Raw genomic sequence first — 20507 nt, 5'->3', positions numbered from 1 at the left:
CTGACACACCAGACAGGACTTCAGGGCTTTCAGCTTTCTTTCATCACAGATGTCACAGAGAACTTCAGATCTTCTCAGACTGAACTTTTCCTTAAAGTGCAGCACAAGCTGTTTAAGTGTGGTGTTGATCTTGAGGTCTGGTCTTTTACTGAAGGTTTCTTTACACATGGGACACGAGCAGATGGGACTGATGTCCCAGCACTGTTTCAGACAGCTCCTGCAGAAGTTGTGTCCACATGGAGTGCTGACTGGATCACTGAACACATCCAGACACACAGAACACTGAAGCTCCTCCGTCAGACAAACACTGGACGACGACAGAACTGAGAAATCATCAACATTTATCACTGACAGATTATTACATTCATTTACGATAATAAAATGTTAAGTTTTTACATATTAATTTCATACAATGGTGGTTGACTTACATAAAGGTGTCTCCATACTTTTTCTTCTGGCCAGTCTTAGTTTTGGCGATTAAACGTCTTCTGGAATAACCCTTTAACAAACAGTCACAAACCCAATCACATTAGCATCACATCTGTACCAAACACGCAATATTTCAAACAGATCAATTCAGTTTCGATTACAGTGAAAGCCCTACCCCCTGTGATGTCATAGCTCCTCCCACATTTTCTCTTGCATACGGAGCTGATAACAATGTGGATCTGTATGATGTGTGTTTATGGTCAAGTGTTCCCAGATTTCAGCATCTACACCTCCCGTTAGGGGGCTATTGCATAAAACCTGTCCATCTAACTAAAGTCACTGTCTTCGCGCACACCCCTGATGTCAATCACCGTAATGTGTGCACCCTCTATGAGTGTAAAATAATATAATTATAAACTGCTTGCCTACGTAATCATTATAATTAATTTTCACTAAATATGAACATTATTTGAAATATGGATATTGTCTTATCTGAAAAAAAGGGTAAAATTCACCTGTAAAAATGTCATATAGGGGCGGGGTGGTGTGCTCTCCAGCGACCAATCAATGTGGGACAATCCACGCGGTTACAATGTTAGGGAGTGTCATCAAAATGCTGTGTTCCAAAGTTACGTGAATCCATTTAACTGTAGATATTCCCCCAAAATAAGTGAACATTTCCTTTGTTTAATCCTACAGAGACATCTACAGTTAACTAACAAATACAGCAACATCCCTGAGTTTTTAAAAAATATTTAATTTAATTTTGAGGAATTATTGAATTCACAGAATTTTGCCAAGATCCCTACAGTGTACGAAACAGGCGCGGGAAGCTTTGCAGAAGTCAATTCGCAGTTACGAAAACATTCACTTAAATGAGCATTTGGTTAAAGTTAGACAAAAAGACAAACGACATCGTTTACCCTGACCCTAAGGTACACATTTTAGATTTAGGCTATATATACGATAACTCTGACGAGCGTTTGTCTATGTCTATTTAGCCCGTAGCTTACAATATTTCTGCCTCAGTCAGGACTGGTATTATTCAGCTGTGTACGCCGATCTCTGACTGGAGGATTGCTACGTGTTATTTATTATATTCATCGGATCTGATCTGAGGTGAAGATGATGCGGAAGAAGAAGCGCTCATCTGTTACAGTGGACGAAGAATCCGCACTTGATATTCCAAGTAAGTTTTGAAGCTGACACCTCTGCAGTTATGGCTTACTAAACCATTTCTGTTGCATGCGGATGGAAATATTCTGTGTGCTTTGAAAGTCCAGATAACCTATAGTAGTACATTTGCTGAAACGTACAGTAACACGTTGCACTTATTATTTTGCCCCATCAAGCAATGCGCGCGACTCCTGCAGTTTGACAACCGTGTTTGAAATGTTGCATGTTCTGCATAAGGCTAATGCTAATAGCACAGTATGTGTTAAGCTAGTATTCCATTCTAAACATTGTCCTTGTGTTGTATTCAGAAAGTGATCCGTATTAGATTTGTTGCTGATCTTTATGACGTCACTGTATTTACACAGAGTCGAAAAGGACCAAGAGCGCAGGGCGACCCTCAAAATCCTCAGTAAAGGAATCTCACCCGGACTCGGTCTTTGTTCAGCTACTCGAGGAGTCTGGGGTCACTTTGACACCTGTCAACACAGCTAATGAAATAGGTTTGATGACAGATATGAAAGTGCATACAACATACATTTGATATTACGAAATGCACATGTTGATACCATGTACCCTTTTTTTACAGCCGTAGATCAAGTCATATTTCAGAAGCGACTCCAGCAGCATCTACGGAAAAATCCCAGATTCCCAAATGTGAGAATTTTGTAAATAAACTGCGTGTTATACCGTTTTAATAAAGTGAGCTGACAGTATGCCTATTTACAGTGTTGCGTGGGTTATTCTTTTATAGATCATACAGGAGTTTATATCTGGGATGGAAACATACATCGAAGATCCAGAGAGATTCAGAAACTGTCTGCTTCCCTGTGTGCCAGCCGCTCAACAGGATAACAAGTAACATGCTTATATTTAAAACAAAAAGAGCCAGAAATTGTGTGTGCTGTTATTACGTTTTCATTTTGTTTTTCTTCTAATATCAGTTCTGGCTCCTATCAGGAGAGTCTGGTGCGCTTGTTGCTTGGGATAGAAATGCTGCAGGTAAAACAAATCTCAACACACCTGTTGCACCTCACAGATTGGAGTATAGAACCCCAAACAACGGAAAACTAAGCTGTGTTTCCCCCCACGTCTAGACCCTGGTCATAAACACTTTGTTTGAAAAGCTTCCAGAGTTCATGTTTGAGGGGTAAGTGTCTGTAGTCATGACTGCCTTGTCATTGTTGATTTTAAGTGCATGCTTAGGGCTAAACTAGCATCTAACAGTTATAATAATGTAATACTCTTTATCAATGTTACGTCAGTGAGTTTAATGTTCTGTTACAGTGTGACTGAGGATGGACTCAATGTTCCCCGTCTCATTATAAATCAGTTAAAATGGCTGGACAGAATCATAGACTGCAAGGTACTGTACGCGTATCGACAGCGTGAGATTTGGAGAGAGGTCACAAAACAGAGAGGTCATCACAGAAATGAGAATAATTGAGTTACTGACATAAAGCTGTTTTGCTCCGCCTGCTTGTGTGTAGGATTTGAGCAGTAAGCTGATGGAGATGGTGTCAGTAGCTCCTGTAGAACTCCAGAGGGACATTATCACCAGTCTTCCTGAGATCCTTGAGGACTCGCAGCATGCAGACATGGCCAGAGAACTGAAGTACGTCAGCATTTACTGAGTCTGATGCTGGGGATTCATTCCTTGTTCATTTGCTGTAACCCAGCAATTGTTTTTGATGTAATTACGTTGTGGTGGTTTGTATTGATGATGAGATGTTTATGTGTGTCTGTGTTGTCTTGCGCAGTATTTTACTCCAGCAGAACACTCAGCTCACTGTGCCGGTATTGGATGCTTTGTCCAGCCTGAATCTCAGCTCTGCTTTACTGTCAGAGGTACAGCACTCTAAAACACATGCGCATGCAACTAAGATTAAAGGAACACTCCACTTTTTTGGGAAATAGGCTCATTCTCCATCTCCCCGAGAGTTAAAGGCGGGGTAACCGATTTCCGAATGACACTTTAGACAACCGAGTCGGGCCGAGTATCAAAACAACCTTGTAGCCAATCAGCAGTAAGGTGCACAGGACGGACATTAGCCGAGCCGAGCGCTGACGAAAGCGACAGATGGGGGTAGGGGTGCGTTTGTTTTGGTGATTTGAACATCAACAACGGCTAAGAGAAATCGGACACCCCGCCTTTAATAAGTTTTGGAATCTATTCAGCCGATCTCCGGGTCTGGCGATAGCACTTTTAGCATAGCTTAGCATAGATCATTGAATCCAATTAGACCAGTATCATCGCGTTCAAAAATGAGCAAAGAGTTGATATTTTTCCTATTTAAAACTTGACTCTTCTGTACTTGTATCGTGTGCTAGGACCGGCGGAAAATGAAAAGTTGCGATTTTCTAGGCCGATATGATTAGGAACTATACTCCCATTCCGGCGTAATAATCAAGGAAGTTTTTCAACTTTTTATTTTCCGCCGGTCTTAGCACACGATATAAGAGAAAGATATTTGGAAGAATGTTAGCAATTGTCAATTCTGTGACATTGACTGCCATAGTAGGTCAAATTAAATGGTAGTCAAAGGTACCCCAGAATTGTTGGTTTTCCTAAATTCTTTTCATAGTAGGTTTTCCTACTATGGTAGTGGATGATGTCACAGAACTGAAAATTGCTTACATTCTTACAAATATCTTTGTGTTTAACAGAAGAACAAAGAAATGTATGCAGCTTAAAAACAACCTGCGGGCGAGTAAACGATGACAGTATTTTCATTTTTGAGTGAACCAACCGAAATCAAACAGATTTCAAAATTCAACTCGAATAATGGCGCCATCTTCTGGACGAGAGGCGAAATACAGATCGTTTCTTTAAATTGAAGATAGAGTAAAGAATCGATATTTTTTACCCAGCCCTAGTATTTTGTCAAGAGATCAACAAAACAACATAAAGAAACTGTTTGAAAACCAAACTGAATAACTGTGTTAATTCTGCTTCTCTTTCCGTCAGGTGCGCGAGGCAGTGATGAGAACTCTCTCTGCTGTACAGTTAGAGGATCTTCCTGTTGTTGTGAAGTTCGTCCTTCACTCCATCTCTGCGTCTGATGCTAATGAGGTCCGATCTGTCAACCTTTTCTCTTTTCAGACCAGTGTGACCTGCTCACCTGATCAGTAACGTTTCGCTTTTGTATAAAGCTGTTTTAAATCAATGGTAATGACGTCATTTTGCGTGTCGTGTCTGTGGCGATCAGGTGGTGTGTGACCTGCGGAAGAAGCTCGAGTTGGAGCAGTGTGTTTTGCCAGCCGTCCTGCAGGCCTCCCAGAGCAACAAAAAAACCCCAGGGTGAGATTTTTGCGCCTGATTAAAGTTCTTCCTTTCTTTCTTTGAGACGATCCATTGCACTGTCCTAAAGAGTTCGTAAGACCCAGATGTTCTGCCGACTGTTTATAAACAGAGCCTCATCGTGCAGCAGCGGTCAGGACAGCGTGGCTCTGATTCTGGAGGTCATAAAGTCGGCTGTCCGCTTCCAGAAGACCATCTCTGAGGCCTGGCTTAAGGTGAGCTCAGAGGTCACATCATTGGCACTGTCCGCCATCTTCAAACAAAAATGATTTTAGTAACAGTTGAGTTTTATTTGCAGTCCATAGAGAACGTTGATGAGCCGGAGGACCATAAGGTGCGATTGCTTTTGTTTTCTAATAGTCATTGCTGTTAAATAAGATTTTACGATAATAGATTTGACCTGTTGTGTCTCTCAGGTGATAGATCTGTTGGTGCTGTTCATTCTTCACGCCACCAACGCAAACCACAGCAGGCGGGGGGCGGAGCGAGTGCTGAAGGTCAAAGTTCGCAAGGGTTTGATTCAGGAGACTCTACTGCAGAAGACCTTCAAGGGTCATGCTCAGGTCAGTGCCGGGCCATCTAGCACCAAAGAATGAAAATTCTCTCATATTTCCTTATCCTTAAGAAACGTATATTTAAATGCTGTCGTGTCCTTATACGGTTCATCATCAAAGTAATCCAAATGACTCCAGTGGATAAATAAATGTTTCTACACACATGCGTGTACATGTAAAACGCAATGTGTTGCAACTGTGTTGTGCAGGTTATGCGAGGTTATTTCCCCTCGATTCTGGCTCTAGCTCAGGGTCTCTTGCGTTCTCCGGACTGTTGTGTGGTGCCGTGTGGAGGTCACATGTACAAACAAGCTTTCACTGCCTTTGACTCCTACTGCCAGCAGGTGAGATACGCTTACTGTACACTGACATTTAAGTTATTCATTGAACTACCAACAGTATAAAATATTGTTTTAATAAGCACATACAATTTCTGTTGTCATCTCTTCGCTCATATTTATTTTTAGGGCTTTCAAGCGATTCATCGCATCCAGAATTAAAGTTTGCGTTTATATGTTATATGTCTGTGTCCTGTGCATATTAATTTTGCATTTATAAACACATACACGTACATGTCTATATTTAAGGAAATTATAAAAAATAATAAACATAATTTAATTGTTGGTAAATATAATTAAATGCATCTAAATATTTCCTAAATATATACGCGTGTGTGTTTGTAAATGCAAAATTAATATGCACAGTACACAGACATATATTAATATGTAAACACCAATTTTATTCTGAATGCGATTAATGGCAGTCCTATTTATTTTATGATGTTGTTGTTGTTTTTGCTGCACTTGCACATGAATGGATGATGACAGAATTGTCTAAATTGGGACACTGTCCCTTTAATTGAGTAGTTCTGAATCGGCCTTTTTTGATGCTGAAACAGGTGTTTGTGTGTGTTGTGTAGGAGGTGGTGGGCTCTCTGGTCACACACGCGTGTAGCGGTGTGAGCGGGGAGGTGGATGTGGCATTGGATCTTCTCTGTGAGCTGGTGTCTCAGAGACCTGCGGAGATGAGCCAGTTCACTGTTTTCGTGAAGGTGCGCGCAAGTCCTCTCCACACATTTTCAGTGTCTGACAATAAAATACGGCCACGTATAAATTCATTTGTTTAAAAAAAGCCATGGAAAGGTAATAGAAAGTTAGTGTAGATGTAACCCATTCGCAGTTGTGATTTGTGGAGAATTGTGGGTATTTGGTTGATAACGTTAAAAGTATCTACAAATTGATTGTAAATGTAATGTAATTTTGGCAGGGTATTTTGGACTACATGGATAACCTGACATCGCAGCAGATCAGACGTCTCTTCCACCTGTTGAGTCACCTGGCATTTGGACAAGAGCAGCAGGGGGGGCACATCCAGGTGAGAGACATGTTCTAGTTTATAAATAATTCTTATTTCTTAACCTGTTTAATGAGCTAAAAATACGATCGTTTTCCTTCCAGGACGACATGCACATCGTGATTCGTAAGCAGCTGTCCAGCACGGTGCCCAAGTACAAGCGCATTGGCATCATCGGGGCGGTCATGATGGTGGGCAGTATGGGGGCTTTCAGGTAAACTCTCCACCTTATCAGCACAAGACAGCTGCCTCTGCGATCTCTGATCTTCAGCTTTCTTCTGTTTAATGTAGAAAGAAACCTGCTGGCTCTCAGGGTGGAACGCTGCCGAAAGAAGCACACAGACAGGTGAGTGATCTGATGGGTAATATGATGATTGGGATAGATCTGTTTGGACATGATGTGGTGTGTTGTAGGTGATGGCTCTGTTGGAGTTGGTGCGTTCATGCAGTGAGAGTTCACCTGAGGCCGCCGCTCTGTGTTACGATGAGCTGGCCAACCTTCTGCAGACCTGCAAACTGGACCCTCTAGTGCAGGTGTGTGTGTCAGTAAATGTGCTCTTAAAGAGACGGTTCACCCAAAAATGGAAATTCTGTCAACATTTATTCTTCTTTCTTCCACAGAACACAAAAGAAGATATTTTAAAGAATGTTGATATCCGAACAACAGTGGTACCCATTGACTTTTATTGTATTGGCACAAAACCAATGCAGGTCAATGGGTACCACCGTTGTTTAGTTACCAGCATTATTTAGAATATCTTCTTTTGTGTTCTGCGGAAGAAAGTCAGTCACAAAGGACAAGATGGTGAGTAAACGATGACAGAAGGTTCATTTTGGGGTGTTCAACCAAAAATAATTGACATACGCTGGTGTTGTGTATCTTAAGGCATGGATCGGGAAGAGGGTGTTAGAAGATTTCCAGGAAGATTTTGTCGTTGACCTTGGACCAGAGATAACAAGGTAAGAACCAACAGGATTTCATTTATGCTTTTTTACATTATTAGTCACAGTTTACAGGCCATTTAAATGCATTAGTAACTTAGACCATTAGGGAAAAAGTATTATGTGTTTTATTTATTATACAGTATCTGCAAATCACAAAAAATTAAAATTCTGTCACGCGAAAGTAGAAGATCAGACACATTTAGGAGATTTTGGCAGAATTATTATTTTTAAAAAAGTATTGTAGTTCAGTAATTAGGGATGTTGCAGTGATGAAATTTTCCCACCGGTTAATCGACGTGTAAAAACACCGGTTGTACCGGTGACACCGGGGGTGGGGGGTTTGCTGTGGGGTGGTCGAAGATGCGACCGTGCGCATGACGCATTTTACTTTCAGTTTTTAAATGGCGGCATTTCGGGGAGGGCAATTGCTTGAATTAATGTGGCTTCGATTAGGGCTGTCACGATTATGAAATTTGGCGGACGATTAATTGTCTAATAAATCATTGCGATTATGACGATTAATTGTCTGTTTTAGAGCTTTGACTTTTAATTCTCATACATCTTTTATTCAGCTTTGAAACGACCATATTGTTCTGAATATAAAGACTATGTTCTTTTTCTTGGAAATACATAGGAAAAATTTGGGTCATCATACTTAAGGTTTAGGCTTTTACCTGTCAATAATACAACCGCCAAATACTTGTAAATTAAATAAATTGATCAGGTGTGAATTGAAGCCACCATTAAAATGCTATCAGTCATAGAAAAGCTTCTAGTCTGTTTTTTCTCACTTGCAAGACTACAGTAAAAGTTGACTTCTATGTTAATGAGATTTTGGTAGACTGGTTTTCACACTGAAATAACATTAAATTTTACTGCAGGTTATTTTTATGGTATACGCATTAGTTTATTTTTTTTAAGTGATTGTGTTGTGGTGGTACATTTTACAAGTATTACCGTGCTTTAGTTACAATATATATAATAAAATATGCAATATGCAGATGCACTACAGCTCCCCCTAGTGTCTTCTATAGAGATGTGCAATAATTGCGATGATCTGAAACCATCGCGATGAGGTCAAACAATCACAATGAGACGATTATTTAATAATCGTGACAGCCCTAGCTTCAATATCTTTCTTAATAAAAACTAGAAAAAAGTACATTGACATATGCAAACACAGACCTTACAAAACGAATAATCACAGCTCACATCAAGCAAAAAATAGATAAGAAACGAAAATAGAAAACATTTACGTTAGATAAGTTGCCTATATAACAAACCAAGTAATCACGGCACACATTGTGCAAAAACAAAAACAAATTAAACTAATAAGAAGGGAATACGAAAAACGTTTATGTTAAATAAATAAATAAATAAGAAACTAATAAGAAAGGAATACGAAACGAAAAACGTTTATGTTAAATAAATAAATAAGAAACGAATAAGCAGCCGCGTTCAGATGCGCAGTCTGGTCTTTGACTAAACTGAGTGATTTATAACTATAAAAATAAAAAATGACGGTGGTTTATGTTAAATAAATAAATAAGAAACGAATAAGCAGCCGCGTTCAGATGCGCAGTCTGGTCTTTGACTAAACTGAGTGATTTATAACTATAAAAATAAAAAATGACGGTGGGGGTTGGTGCCGCGGTGGACAAGTGATGTAATCGGTAGGTGGGTGGACACCGTGTATCACCGGTGCCTATTAGTAATCTCATTACTGTATATATATACTGTATATACACAGTATTTGTGGTATTGATTTGTCTAAGAAGGACAGTTGACACTATAATATTTAGGATGTTTTTATGTTTATTTAAATCTACAAATCAACCAAAAATGAACATTCTGTCATAGTTTACTTACCTCAGCTATTTCCAAACCCATTTGAGTTTTTTTGTTAGTGGACCACAAATGGGGTCCGACAGCCTCAGTCACCATCACTTGTGTGGGAGAAAAGATTCAATGAAAGTCACTAATGCTCTCAGTTCTGAACATACTTTTGTGATCCTTAGAAGAAAGATGCAGGTTGAGCTGGACATCATAATTGTAAGTTTAAGTTTTGTGTTTATTTCAGTTCTTTTGTGTTTCCGGCGTGTGTGATGTATCATCTGGATGAGGAGGAGAGTCAGGGAGGAATCGCCATCAATATCTTGCCTGTGATGGCTCAAGACCAGCAACACAAATCAGACACGCCACAACCCGCGGGAGTCAAGAGAGAGAGGTCAAACCTGTCCGAAAACACATGCCATCTTTAGCATATCCATTATATTTGGTAGGAGAATTGAATGGTTCCTTCCACAGTTGTCAAACATGAACATTCGCTCTCTGTCTCTCTCTTACAGGAGTGTGTCCGCTCTGTGTTTGTTCTCGTTTTTTCGTCTTTTGAGGTTGTGTGAGGAAGTTCAGCATGACGGAGATCTGGAGGAGATTGATGCTCTGCTAGGTCCGATCTGACTTGATATGTTTTATTGACATTTGTTGGTATACTATTACTGTGAACCTACAGGTCACGTCAGCATTCGTGTCTGATGTCTGTCTTTGTGAAGCAATACATGTTATAAGGGGTTTGCGGTGTTCTTTCAGGTTGTCCTCTGATCCTGACTGATATGAAGGTGGTGGAGAAGGTTGAGAGTTTGTCCAGGACTGAGAGAGAGTTTCTCTGCTCTCTTCTGTTTTACACCATCAACTGGTTCAGAGAGGTTGGCGCATTGTATATGTTTTATATATTGTGTTTTTAATATGTCTTCTAAATCTTCCATATGTGTTTGTACGGCTGTAGGTGGTAAACGCCTTCTGCAAGCAGAAAGATGCAGAGATGAAAATGAAGGTTGTTACTCGTATTCAGAACATCACTTACCTTCAGAGTTTACTGCAGACGTGCCTAGGAGGTACCAGAGAGAACCTTTATACGCCGTTATATTGAGAGCTATGCTAAAATGTAGTTCATTTTTTTTCTCTTCATTTAACATTTACTGTATATACAATCAATATACATGCATAAACAGTATGTCGATTTTTACTACAAGATGCATGTCAAATATGAGTGTTTTGTGTGAAATCTTTGTTTATTTTTCTGTTACACTGTGTGTTTTGATAGCTACACCCGGCTACACTCCTCCTCAGGCGAACTTCGATGGAGATCGTGTTGAAGGGGTCGTACCTTCTTCCTCCATCCCTCCGCCAAAGAAAGGAAACAAGGGTAAACCAGCTGGAGAGATTTACCTCTCATTTTAGGTTTTATCGTCTAGATCGTGTCACACTGGTACAACCATGTCTTTGGACACATTGTTTGTGTGTGTTTGGGGACAGTTGGGAAGAAGAGGAAGGCGTCGGTGAATAAGAACACTTCAGCTGACAAATCTGAGCTGGAAGGGGCCGCAGAGGCAGAAGAGTCCCAGCAGGTATTTATTTCTCACATTTTGACAAGAACTATTGATTATACTGGTTATTGTATTAATGTTATTTTGTATAATAAAAGGTGAGGTTTATATAATGTATACAAACCGGTAAAGCAGTCCCCACAGGATTTTGCGGAGATTTTTGTGATTTCTGCGGCCAAAAATGCTTCATTTTGCAGCTGCTTTATTCAAATTTTGCCGTCATTTTTAATTTTTATAGTTAAAAATAACTTAGTTTAGTCAAAGACCAGACAGCTTTCTTCATAGATCAGATGGCTTTATGTTGTTTCCAGGTGTGTTGTTTAAAAAAAGTATAGTGTATAGTATAATGCAAAATGTGTAAGTATAATGTATAGTATAATGCAATGTAAGTCGCTTTGGATAAAAGCGTTTGCTAATTGCATTAATGTAAATGTAAACGTAAAAACGTGACGCACACACATCGGGGAGGCTGACTCGACTCAAAGCCACTAGCCTGCTAAATGATGACGTCATGTGCTAATTTGCATATCAGTGACGTCATCACGTAGTATGTGACAAGCTAAGCGCTTCAGGTCTGCTTCATATCTCTACTACCTGAGCTGTCGTGTACAGTATAATATTAAAACAATACATCGAAATGCACAATAAATAGGTTCGTAATTACATATGATATATATACATAATGAAATTTCTGTTTCTGTTGTTGGCAGACAACAAAAACTATGTAATAGTGAGTGAACTCGACCACTTAAAGTCCCAGTGAAATAAAAAATGACAATTCTTAATTTTTCATGAAATATTGCAGGATTTATAATAAATAGTTTAACAATGTGGGTCATTTTCTTTTTAAATATCATGTACCCTCATAATCTTCAGTTAAAATCTGAAAATGCACTTCCGCCCTGAAATGACTATCCATCGGAAATGACGTAAACTAGCATCCGTTAACTCCTCCCCTTCAACTGTCAGTCTGCTGCCATTTTCATTTCAAAATCAATGCAACAGAATTGTTTTACACATCCAATCAATTTACAGTGAAAAACGCATAAAACTCGCTCTGGTGGGGCAGCAGAAGCGAAGCATTTTGAAAAATAACTCGCTAAAGGGGTCTGCCAAGTTGGCCACACTGTTTGGAGTAGGTATTGACGGAATGCGTGATGTGATGACGTCACATGGCACGTCTTCGGCCAAATTATGCGGAAGATCTGCGACAATCTCTAAATCTTGCTAGTTGCCGCTTTTTTTTGTTTGATTATGCGTTAAATTCTGCGATCGCAAAATCCTGCAGGGACTGAGGTAAAGGCATTGAAATGCTGTTTGTCATTTTCACAGGTTAAAAAAACTAGAAAGCCACTTCACAATCATTTTTTGGTTTATTTACAGAATTTAAAAGTAAACATTTGTACTGTTATGCTACGTTCACACCAAATGCGAATGAAGCGATTTGAGTAAATGACATACAAAGTCAATGCAAAGACGCCAACTAGAAAATTCAACTTGAGAGTGAAATTTGCGCGTTTGACACGACCGGATGCTTTTGTTGCGTCACTCGCGCGAAATTAACAAACTATTCCCGCGAGTAATAACGAGCGAGGAACGCGATGGTGTGAACACAGCATTAATGTAGTGTTACGACAGGACCATCCAGACAAAGAGAGCGAGAAGGAGAAAGAGAAGGACACCACATCAGGGGTCAGTCTGGCTTCCTATTGGCCGTTCTTCAGGGAGCTGGATGTTGAGGTTTTGAGCGTGCTACAGTGTGGCCTTCTGTCTCGAACGCTACTGGACACCGAGCTACACAGTAAAGTAATCAACACTGTGTCATGTATTTCGGATTTAAGCATGCTCATACTTTTCCTTTGTTCGGTTTGCTCTGATGAATTGTTTCGTGTGTAGATCAGAGAAGAGGTGCAGTTGGGCCCCGCAGAGTTGCACTTCCTGTTGGAGGACATGTGGCGTAAAATGGACTTCAGTTTGGCTTCTTCTCCAGCCAAGAAGGCCCCGTTTCTCAAAGTATGCACACATGAATCATCAGCCAATCAGGTTTTAGTGTTTAGGTTTCATTGATCTGACATGCATTATCATGATGAATGAATATTGTGTCTGTTTAGAGTAAGACGGACAGAACTCTAGGATTTGCACACCTGCAGCAGAAAAACGCCACAGAAATCGCCACCTGCTGCATGGAGCTGCTGCCCACCCTCTGCACTCACCTGGAGAACTGCCACAATCATTTTCAGGTACAAACATTTCTGATGACAGTTTGTCATCGGATTACAGTAAACGTGTTCATTTAGGAAAATTGTTTTTTTGTTACTGTGTGGATTCAGACTTCAAGCTCTCAAATGTGTTTGTCCACACAGACTCTGCTGACGGAGAATCAGGGTGTTGTTGATGCCTCTGGTGTGGATGTGAAGGAACAGCAGCTTATGTCTTCAGCCTATCAGCTTCTCCTGCAAGTGCTACACACCACATTCAGCTGGTGAGACCCGTCTGTCCTATCGATTTCGGCTCTATATACTAGAGGTGCACCGATTGACCGGCCAGAGACCGGAATCTACCTTTTTTTCGCATGATCGTCCGGGACAGGTGTAAAACAAACGTAAAAACTGTGGTCATTTCACTTGGGTAAAATGACATTCTGCTTGTTTTTCAAATCCAAAATATAAAAAAAATGAATAAATCCACACTTGTATGTGATTATCTGATTCAGTTCTTTACTAACACAAGACATGTGATGATCCATATACATCTTTAGAGTAGAATAAGATTTTTAACTTTTTATTGAAGTTGCAGCTAAAATGAACCAACCCACTTCTTTTAATACTACAGACCCAAGATAAAGACCATTTATTTTACATTTCAGAAAATAAAGCCATGTTAGTTTCATTAAAACAGGAACAGACAAGAATCAAGTTAAAGTACCAATTTAGTCATAGGCTTGTAGTCTTAGACTTTTGTGAGATGAGTACAAAAGAGAAAAAGGTCAATTAAGTGACATTTGTTTAGTTATATTTATTTATTATGATTACTTCTTTTCATTCACAGAGTTCTTCAATTAAAGAGTTGTTTAGGCGAGAGAAGATCCTGTGATTTAATGAAGCTTTGAGAACTGCGTTTAGGGAAATTTGGGGAAATTGTAATGTTCAATCATTTGTCTTATGAATAGGGTTGGGTATCGTTTGAATTTGATCGATTCCGATTCTGCTTATCGATTATTTGATTCTTTTCGATTCCACAGTTGAAGTAAAACATTTAGATTAGGGCTGTCAAACGATTAATCACGATTAATCGCATCCAGAATAAAAGTCTGTGTTTACATAATGTATGTCTGTGTACTGTGCATATTAATTTAGTATTTATAAACACATACATGTACACAAACGTGTATATACTGTATTTAGAAAATGTTTAAATTTATTTATTTATATTTGCCAATCATTTAAATTATATGTAAATGTTTATTAATATTAACATTTTATTTTTTCTTAAATAAATGTGTCTGTTTTTATAAATACAAAATTAAAATGCACAGTACACAGACATTATGTAAACCCAAACTTTTATTCTGGATGCGATTAATCGTTTGACAGCTCTAATTTAGATATCAACCTGATTGGTCATTTAGCCTGCTTATTGACTGGTTATGAGCACCGTTTTGTATATACTGCATATACACGTAGCAACCATGTTTTGTCTAGATTATTACAATTTATATTACTATAATTGAACTACATCATAGATAAACTGTAGTTACTATAATGAAACTGGTAAATTTGTAGTTCCTGTGCTTTACTGCAAATACTATGGTTAAACTATGCTCACTATAGTAAAAAAATGGTTCATTTTCATAAGGGATTTTATTGACATATCACAAGTTAACACACGCACATTTCTGAAAATACTCACACAGGAATTGATAAGAGAAATTGACATTTTAATTTCAAGTATCCGATTCGTATTCTTTTCGATTCCGATCCGATTCCTAACCTTTCGATTCCGAATTGGAATTGATTTTCGATTCCCAACCCTACTTATAAAAATCAAATGTGTTATTGTGAAAAAATGTGCATTGAAGAAAAATAAATATGGTTTGTTATAGGTTGTGGATAGAAAATCGGAATCAGCAGGTTTCACTTATAATAAAACTGGAAACCGGAATGGGCCAAGAAAAATGCAATCGTGCAAAAAGTGAGGGTGGTTTCTGTCAAGCCATATAACCTGCTGTTGATCTTCAGGTCTGGCTTCTCTGGTCCCGAGCACCGTGTTCTGCTGAAGAAGGCTCTGAGAGTTCTGGCCAGCCGACTGAAGGAAGAAGAGACCGATCTGACCCTGGATCAGCTCAGCAGGTGAGATCAGTTGTCATATGTGTGTCATATGTGTGCGTTCTGTCAGTGAAGAGTTTGAAGTGTAACGTCTGTCTTTGGTGTTTTATGTACTCAGGCACGCTTTCCAGTATCTGCAGAACTTCAAAAGCTCTCTGCCCAGTCTGCACACCGCCCTGTGTCTCACCCAGCTGCTCATTGTGCTGACACAGTTCGGAGGATCAAACCACAGGGCATACAGAGAGCAGATCTGTGAGTTTCATATACTGTACTGTATCCTCTTAGTCTAAACACATCCAGTTTACATATACAGTGGCCATTAAATATTTAGACACTTACATGTGCATTAAATAACAAAATATAAAACCAAATGGCACCTGCAAACAACTGATGCCCTGTTTTAATAATGAACTTCACATTTCTTGGCCATTTTGCCAGTTACAGTATTTGAACCAACTGGTGTTTTAACAAAGGTCTTTTTTTACTATTTGGAATTTGTATTGTTATATTTATGCAATTTCAATATATATATATATATATTTTTTTTTTTTTTTTCAATTAATGCAATATTCCAGGTTGAAGTATAGAGGAGGGCTTCAAAATCAAATTTTAGATTTTTTAGTGCCATCTGGTGGGGGAGAAACCATGTGCAATGCCATTGTTTAACCTTAAGATGTCTATAGAGCTCTCTATATCAAGGGTTCTCAACCTTTTTGACTCCATGGCCCCCCAATTTATTCAATAATATTCAAAGGCCCCCCCACTCACAAAATAATTTCTACATAATTAAGTATTTTAGAGCTTAATATTAACTGGAAAAAAACATAAAAATGGCTAAATAATAAGAAATATCTTAGTTTTCAGTTTTTTTTATTTAATAGCTCATTTTGTCTCATTTTAAATGATTAGTCATTCTGAGGCCCCCCTGGAAGTCAGCTGGGGCCCCCCTGCCCCCCTGTTGAGAACCACTGCTCTATATATAGAGGCCTGTGAATTTCCTAATTGTTTAAAAAAAAGCTTTGTTTGCCTTAAAGAAAACAGTTTGTCACCCATTGTTTGGTTGTTAATGTCATTTAAAAATGATAAAACTAGTGCTATTAAACAATAACAACAACTTAAAACAGGAATGGATAATTATCAGATCCCAAGCAATTTCTATGGATGGTCAGGGGGAAAAGTGAATCTTTTTTTCAGGGCCATATAGGTGTTTTGAATCGCGTGCACCTTCTGTTTTCACATATCAAGTTCAACGAAAATCACCAAGTTTTGTACCATCCCGAAAGTAAAACTCAATCAGACATTGCACTTTTTCCCTATTTCCCATTCAATTACTATGTCTGTATTTTTTGAACAGGGACAATGAGTGTATATGTAATTGCAATAACAGACATGCATTAACTTTAGCATTTCTTTATTTAGTTGTGTTACGATGCGTTTAAAACACATTTCTGACTCTTATGATTCCCAGCATCCCTGGCCAAGCATTTCTTGTGTCAAGAGTGGGTTACAGCGAGTGGAGAGAGAGAGCGAGGAAACAAATACAACGAAGCTCTTCAAAACCTCCTCAGGTACCTCACGACTCAAACATAATAATACCATCAGACTCAATGACAGACATTTATAGATCCTAAATAAGACCATATTAAAAAAAAGGGAACTTTTGTGATTTGGAGTTACAAATACAACATTCCAAAAAATCATAATCATCTTTTTTTACTGTAGTATATATCTGGAACATACTGATGACGTCCTGAAGGCCGTGGAGGAGATCGCCGGTGAAGGAGTTCCAGAGTTATTAAATGCTGCTAAAGATGCCAGCTCTCGCAGCTGGCCCACGCTCAACAGGTACAGCGAAGTGCTGCACTTCCTCTCATCTTCAGGACAGACCGAGCAGCTGTGATATTTCTTCATGTGTCTAAACCTGCAGGCAGACCTTCCTGGTGTACTACAAGAGCTTGATGGCAGAGCTGGAGAGAGCTGTACGCAAGATTCCTCCCAGCAAACCGAGCGATAGCCGAGAGGTGTGTCCCGTTAAAGAAAACAGAGTGTATGGCTTTTATTTGTCTGGAACTGATGAAGATCATCTTTGGCTTTCGTCAGGTTCAAAGCGAGAAACTGTTAACGTGGAATCTAGCTGTGCGGGATATCCACATTCTCATAAACCTGGTCAAGGTACAGAGGACTTTACATCATTTCTGTGCTTCCAGTTTCACTCTCATGTCATTTCTATCTTGTATGACGTTTTTTTCTTTGCAGAACACAAAAGAAGATATTTTGAAGAATGTTGGTAACCAAACAACATCGACCTCCATTGACTTCCATTGAATAGACACAAAACCACTGAGACATTTCTCAAAATATCTTCGTTTGTGTTCCACAGAAAGAATACCGGAAGTTGCGATCGCTTTTACTTCCGTATTTTGACGCATTTCCGAGTGGAATGGAATTTCTAATGAGAAAAATAGTGGGCGTGGCTTTCGTCTTTCTCTGCGATTTGATTGGATGTATAAAAACAGCCTTTGCATTTTGAAATGGAACTGGCAGCAGACTGACAATTGGAGGGGAGGAGTTAACGGATGCTCCGCCCAAGCCGTCTAACATAGGTCATTTAAGATGGATAGTCATTACAGGAAGGAAGTGCATTTTCAGATTTTAACTAAAGATTATGAGGGCACACGATTTTAAAAAAGAGAACGACCCACATTGATAAACTATTTAGAATAAACGCTGTAGTATTTCATGAAAAAAAAGGCATTGTCATTTTTAATTTCACAGGGACTTTAAACAATGTGAGGATGAAATGTTTATTTTTTGGTGAACTGTCTCTTTTAAGTTGATTCTTTTTTGGGACAGGTGTTTGACACCAGACCTGTGCTCACGGTGTGTTTAAAGGTGAGAGATGTTAGACACTTGCACACAAACACACATAACGGGCTACTCATGACGATAATGTAATTTAACTGGTAGTTGTTTAATGCTTTCATTTTGTCTTCAGTATGGTCGTCTTTTTCTGGAATCATTTCTAAAACTGGGAATGCCTCTGCTCGACTACAGCTTTAAAAAACACAAGGTATTTTTTAAATCATTCATCTAAACGTGTGTTACTGGAGCGTGCATCCCATTTTTATATCCTGAGTGCTTTGCATAGACTAGAACGCAAGATGTTGTTTTTTAGCTTCTTAAAATGTAAGGTTTTTTTTCTTTACACATTGATGTATCTTCTCAGGAGGATGTTCAGAGTCTACTGAAGACCTTTCAGCTCAGTACTAGACAACTCCACCACATGTGTGGTCATTCAAAGGTAACCGCACCATCTGCAACGCACTAGACGCTAGCATTTCAACCATAGGGTTGCGTCTCTTATTCGAACCACTGCTTTGCTGTTCTCAGATCAGGCAAGATACAGGCCTGACCAATCACGTCCCAGCCTTGAAGAAAAGTCTGGAGCAGTTTGTGTATCGTGTGAAGGCCATGCTCACTCTGAACCACTGCCAGGAGGCTTTCTGGCTGGGGAACCTGAAGAACAGAGACCTGAAGGTGAGCATCCAGCTTTGCTTCTCCCCATAAGTTCTCGACCTGGTTTACTGTTTATATGAATAGACAAAGAAGGACACAAATCTTTTAGGCCGATAATACAGAAGGTGTGCTTGTTTTTTTAGGGCGAGGAAATTCTCTCACAGAGGTCACAGGTCGCTGATGAGCAAGAGGAAGAATCGTCTCAAGTGCAGAGCAACACTGAGGTATAAAACAAGATCTTTTTATTTAGGTGGCTGCGGTTTTGTCTTTAAAGATAACTCATGCTGGCCTCAGATAAATTGGTCAGATTACGTAATCTTTAATATGACGGATAGGGTGATGATGAAGTACATACTTTTAGTATAATTAAACTACCACTTCATAAAATAGTTTTGTTGTTACAAACTGAAAGAATTTTGCATTTGTCTACAACAAAAAAATGTTAAGAGGCCCAATTTGAGTCGCTAAGCAGTTGTGGGTATGGGCTAGTTCCACAAGATGGCGCCCGTGAGCTTTTGCGACCAGAGTCCACCGACTAATTTCCCGAAAGCTCACCGGCGCCATCTTGTGCATTTTTACAGAATTGCTGGTTGAAAAAGTGTTTTGCGTGCATTCTATTTTCACAATACTATATTTTCAGATCCAGAGCATGCAAACTTGTACAGTACATAGCTGTAGTTTTTCATTCTACAGAATTACATTTTTACTACTAATTAATTGCCTTCACTTGAAACAAAGTTCAAGATAGAAAATGATCATCATTTTTCTCTTGCGCGTGGTTTCTGGATGTTAAATGGAGTGTGTTTTGATACAGGAGAGTGAATCGGATGAGAGAACTGATCAACAGCCAGAGGAAGATGTGGAGGAATCTAATGAATCGGATTGAAATGAGATTAAATGTTCATTTACGTTAACATACGATCAATACACTATTATTACCTTCATGTAATGTATTTCCTGAACATGTGATTTTATTTAAAAGATAAAGCTAATAAATACGCATTTGTGGTGTTAACGTTCGTCTAAGATGAGGACTGGTCAATCAATTATTAAAAAGTGCTCGATCTTGTGCATTATGTTTGTTTTTATATGTAAGAAATATGTTCAGATTTAAGTTCCATAAATTCACTGTTTTACGTGGTTAAAAAATACCGCTGTTATTTCCAAAAACAAAGTCTTCAATGTGTAACTGTAAACACATTACATCACCTCTTTTAATAAATTACAAGTATATAGTTAAAACTGCCTGTAATACTTTGTCTTATAGCCAAGATAGAAAATAAGCCCTAACCAAACATGCAGTCTAACCAAATTTCTTAAGACAAACAGTTGGCTGTGTATCAGTGGATCTACAATTAAAATGGAAATGAGACAGACATAAGCCAAAAATAAACCGCATGGGAAAAGAAAAAAAAACACAGTAAAAGTTCATTACATATTGCATCCGAGGCAGAAAAGTGTGACAGTGATACTGGCCAGCATTAGTATTTCACAAACCAAGTCTAAACCAACAGAATAAAAACAT

The 20507-nt window shown here is 38.9% G+C and overlaps 2 protein-coding genes across 4 annotated transcripts in view; one reads left to right on the top strand and one right to left on the bottom strand.

Annotated features, from left to right (window-relative positions):
- LOC130562307 (E3 ubiquitin-protein ligase TRIM39-like) overlaps positions 1-556 on the bottom strand; it is a 4594-nt gene extending 4038 nt beyond the window's left edge. The window contains 2 exon segments of the mRNA XM_057347251.1: positions 6-323; positions 429-556. Of these exon segments, the coding sequence (XP_057203234.1) occupies positions 6-323; positions 429-444 (334 nt within the window). The 5' untranslated portion in view covers positions 445-556.
- A 696-nt stretch (positions 557-1252) lies between these two features.
- fancd2 (FA complementation group D2) lies at positions 1253-20057 on the top strand. Of its 3 annotated transcripts, XM_057330908.1 has the most exons (44): positions 1253-1364; positions 1459-1618; positions 1971-2105; positions 2192-2259; positions 2357-2460; positions 2547-2604; positions 2700-2752; positions 2890-2968; positions 3093-3217; positions 3363-3450; positions 4571-4675; positions 4812-4903; positions 5016-5118; positions 5202-5237; positions 5320-5466; positions 5667-5801; positions 6377-6508; positions 6724-6831; positions 6915-7024; positions 7102-7156; positions 7225-7344; positions 7697-7770; positions 9836-9982; positions 10104-10204; positions 10345-10460; positions 10541-10649; positions 10859-10960; positions 11071-11162; positions 12780-12947; positions 13038-13154; positions 13253-13381; positions 13505-13623; positions 15380-15490; positions 15585-15718; positions 16935-17034; positions 17189-17311; positions 17394-17487; positions 17567-17638; positions 18320-18358; positions 18462-18536; positions 18693-18767; positions 18857-19003; positions 19126-19206; positions 19797-20057. In XM_057330908.1, exons 2-44 carry the CDS (start codon positions 1555-1557, stop codon positions 19866-19868), a joined length of 4314 nt encoding a protein of 1437 aa, XP_057186891.1. In that variant the 5' UTR covers positions 1253-1364; positions 1459-1554; the 3' UTR covers positions 19869-20057. The 3 variants fall into 3 exon arrangements, with proteins under 3 accessions (XP_057186891.1, XP_057186883.1, XP_057186897.1); XM_057330900.1 differs by having other exon boundaries at positions 1256-1618; XM_057330914.1 differs by lacking the exons at positions 18320-18358; positions 18462-18536; positions 18693-18767; ... (1 more) ...; positions 19126-19206; positions 19797-20057 and adding an exon at positions 17723-18274 and having other exon boundaries at positions 1256-1618.
- The last annotated feature ends 450 nt before the right edge of the window (positions 20058-20507 follow it).

Source organism: Triplophysa rosa, linkage group LG1, assembly GCF_024868665.1.
Source record: "Triplophysa rosa linkage group LG1, Trosa_1v2, whole genome shotgun sequence".
In the NCBI taxonomy this organism is placed as follows: Eukaryota; Metazoa; Chordata; class Actinopteri; order Cypriniformes; family Nemacheilidae; genus Triplophysa; species Triplophysa rosa.
This window is presented reverse-complemented; position numbering and strand designations above follow the sequence as displayed.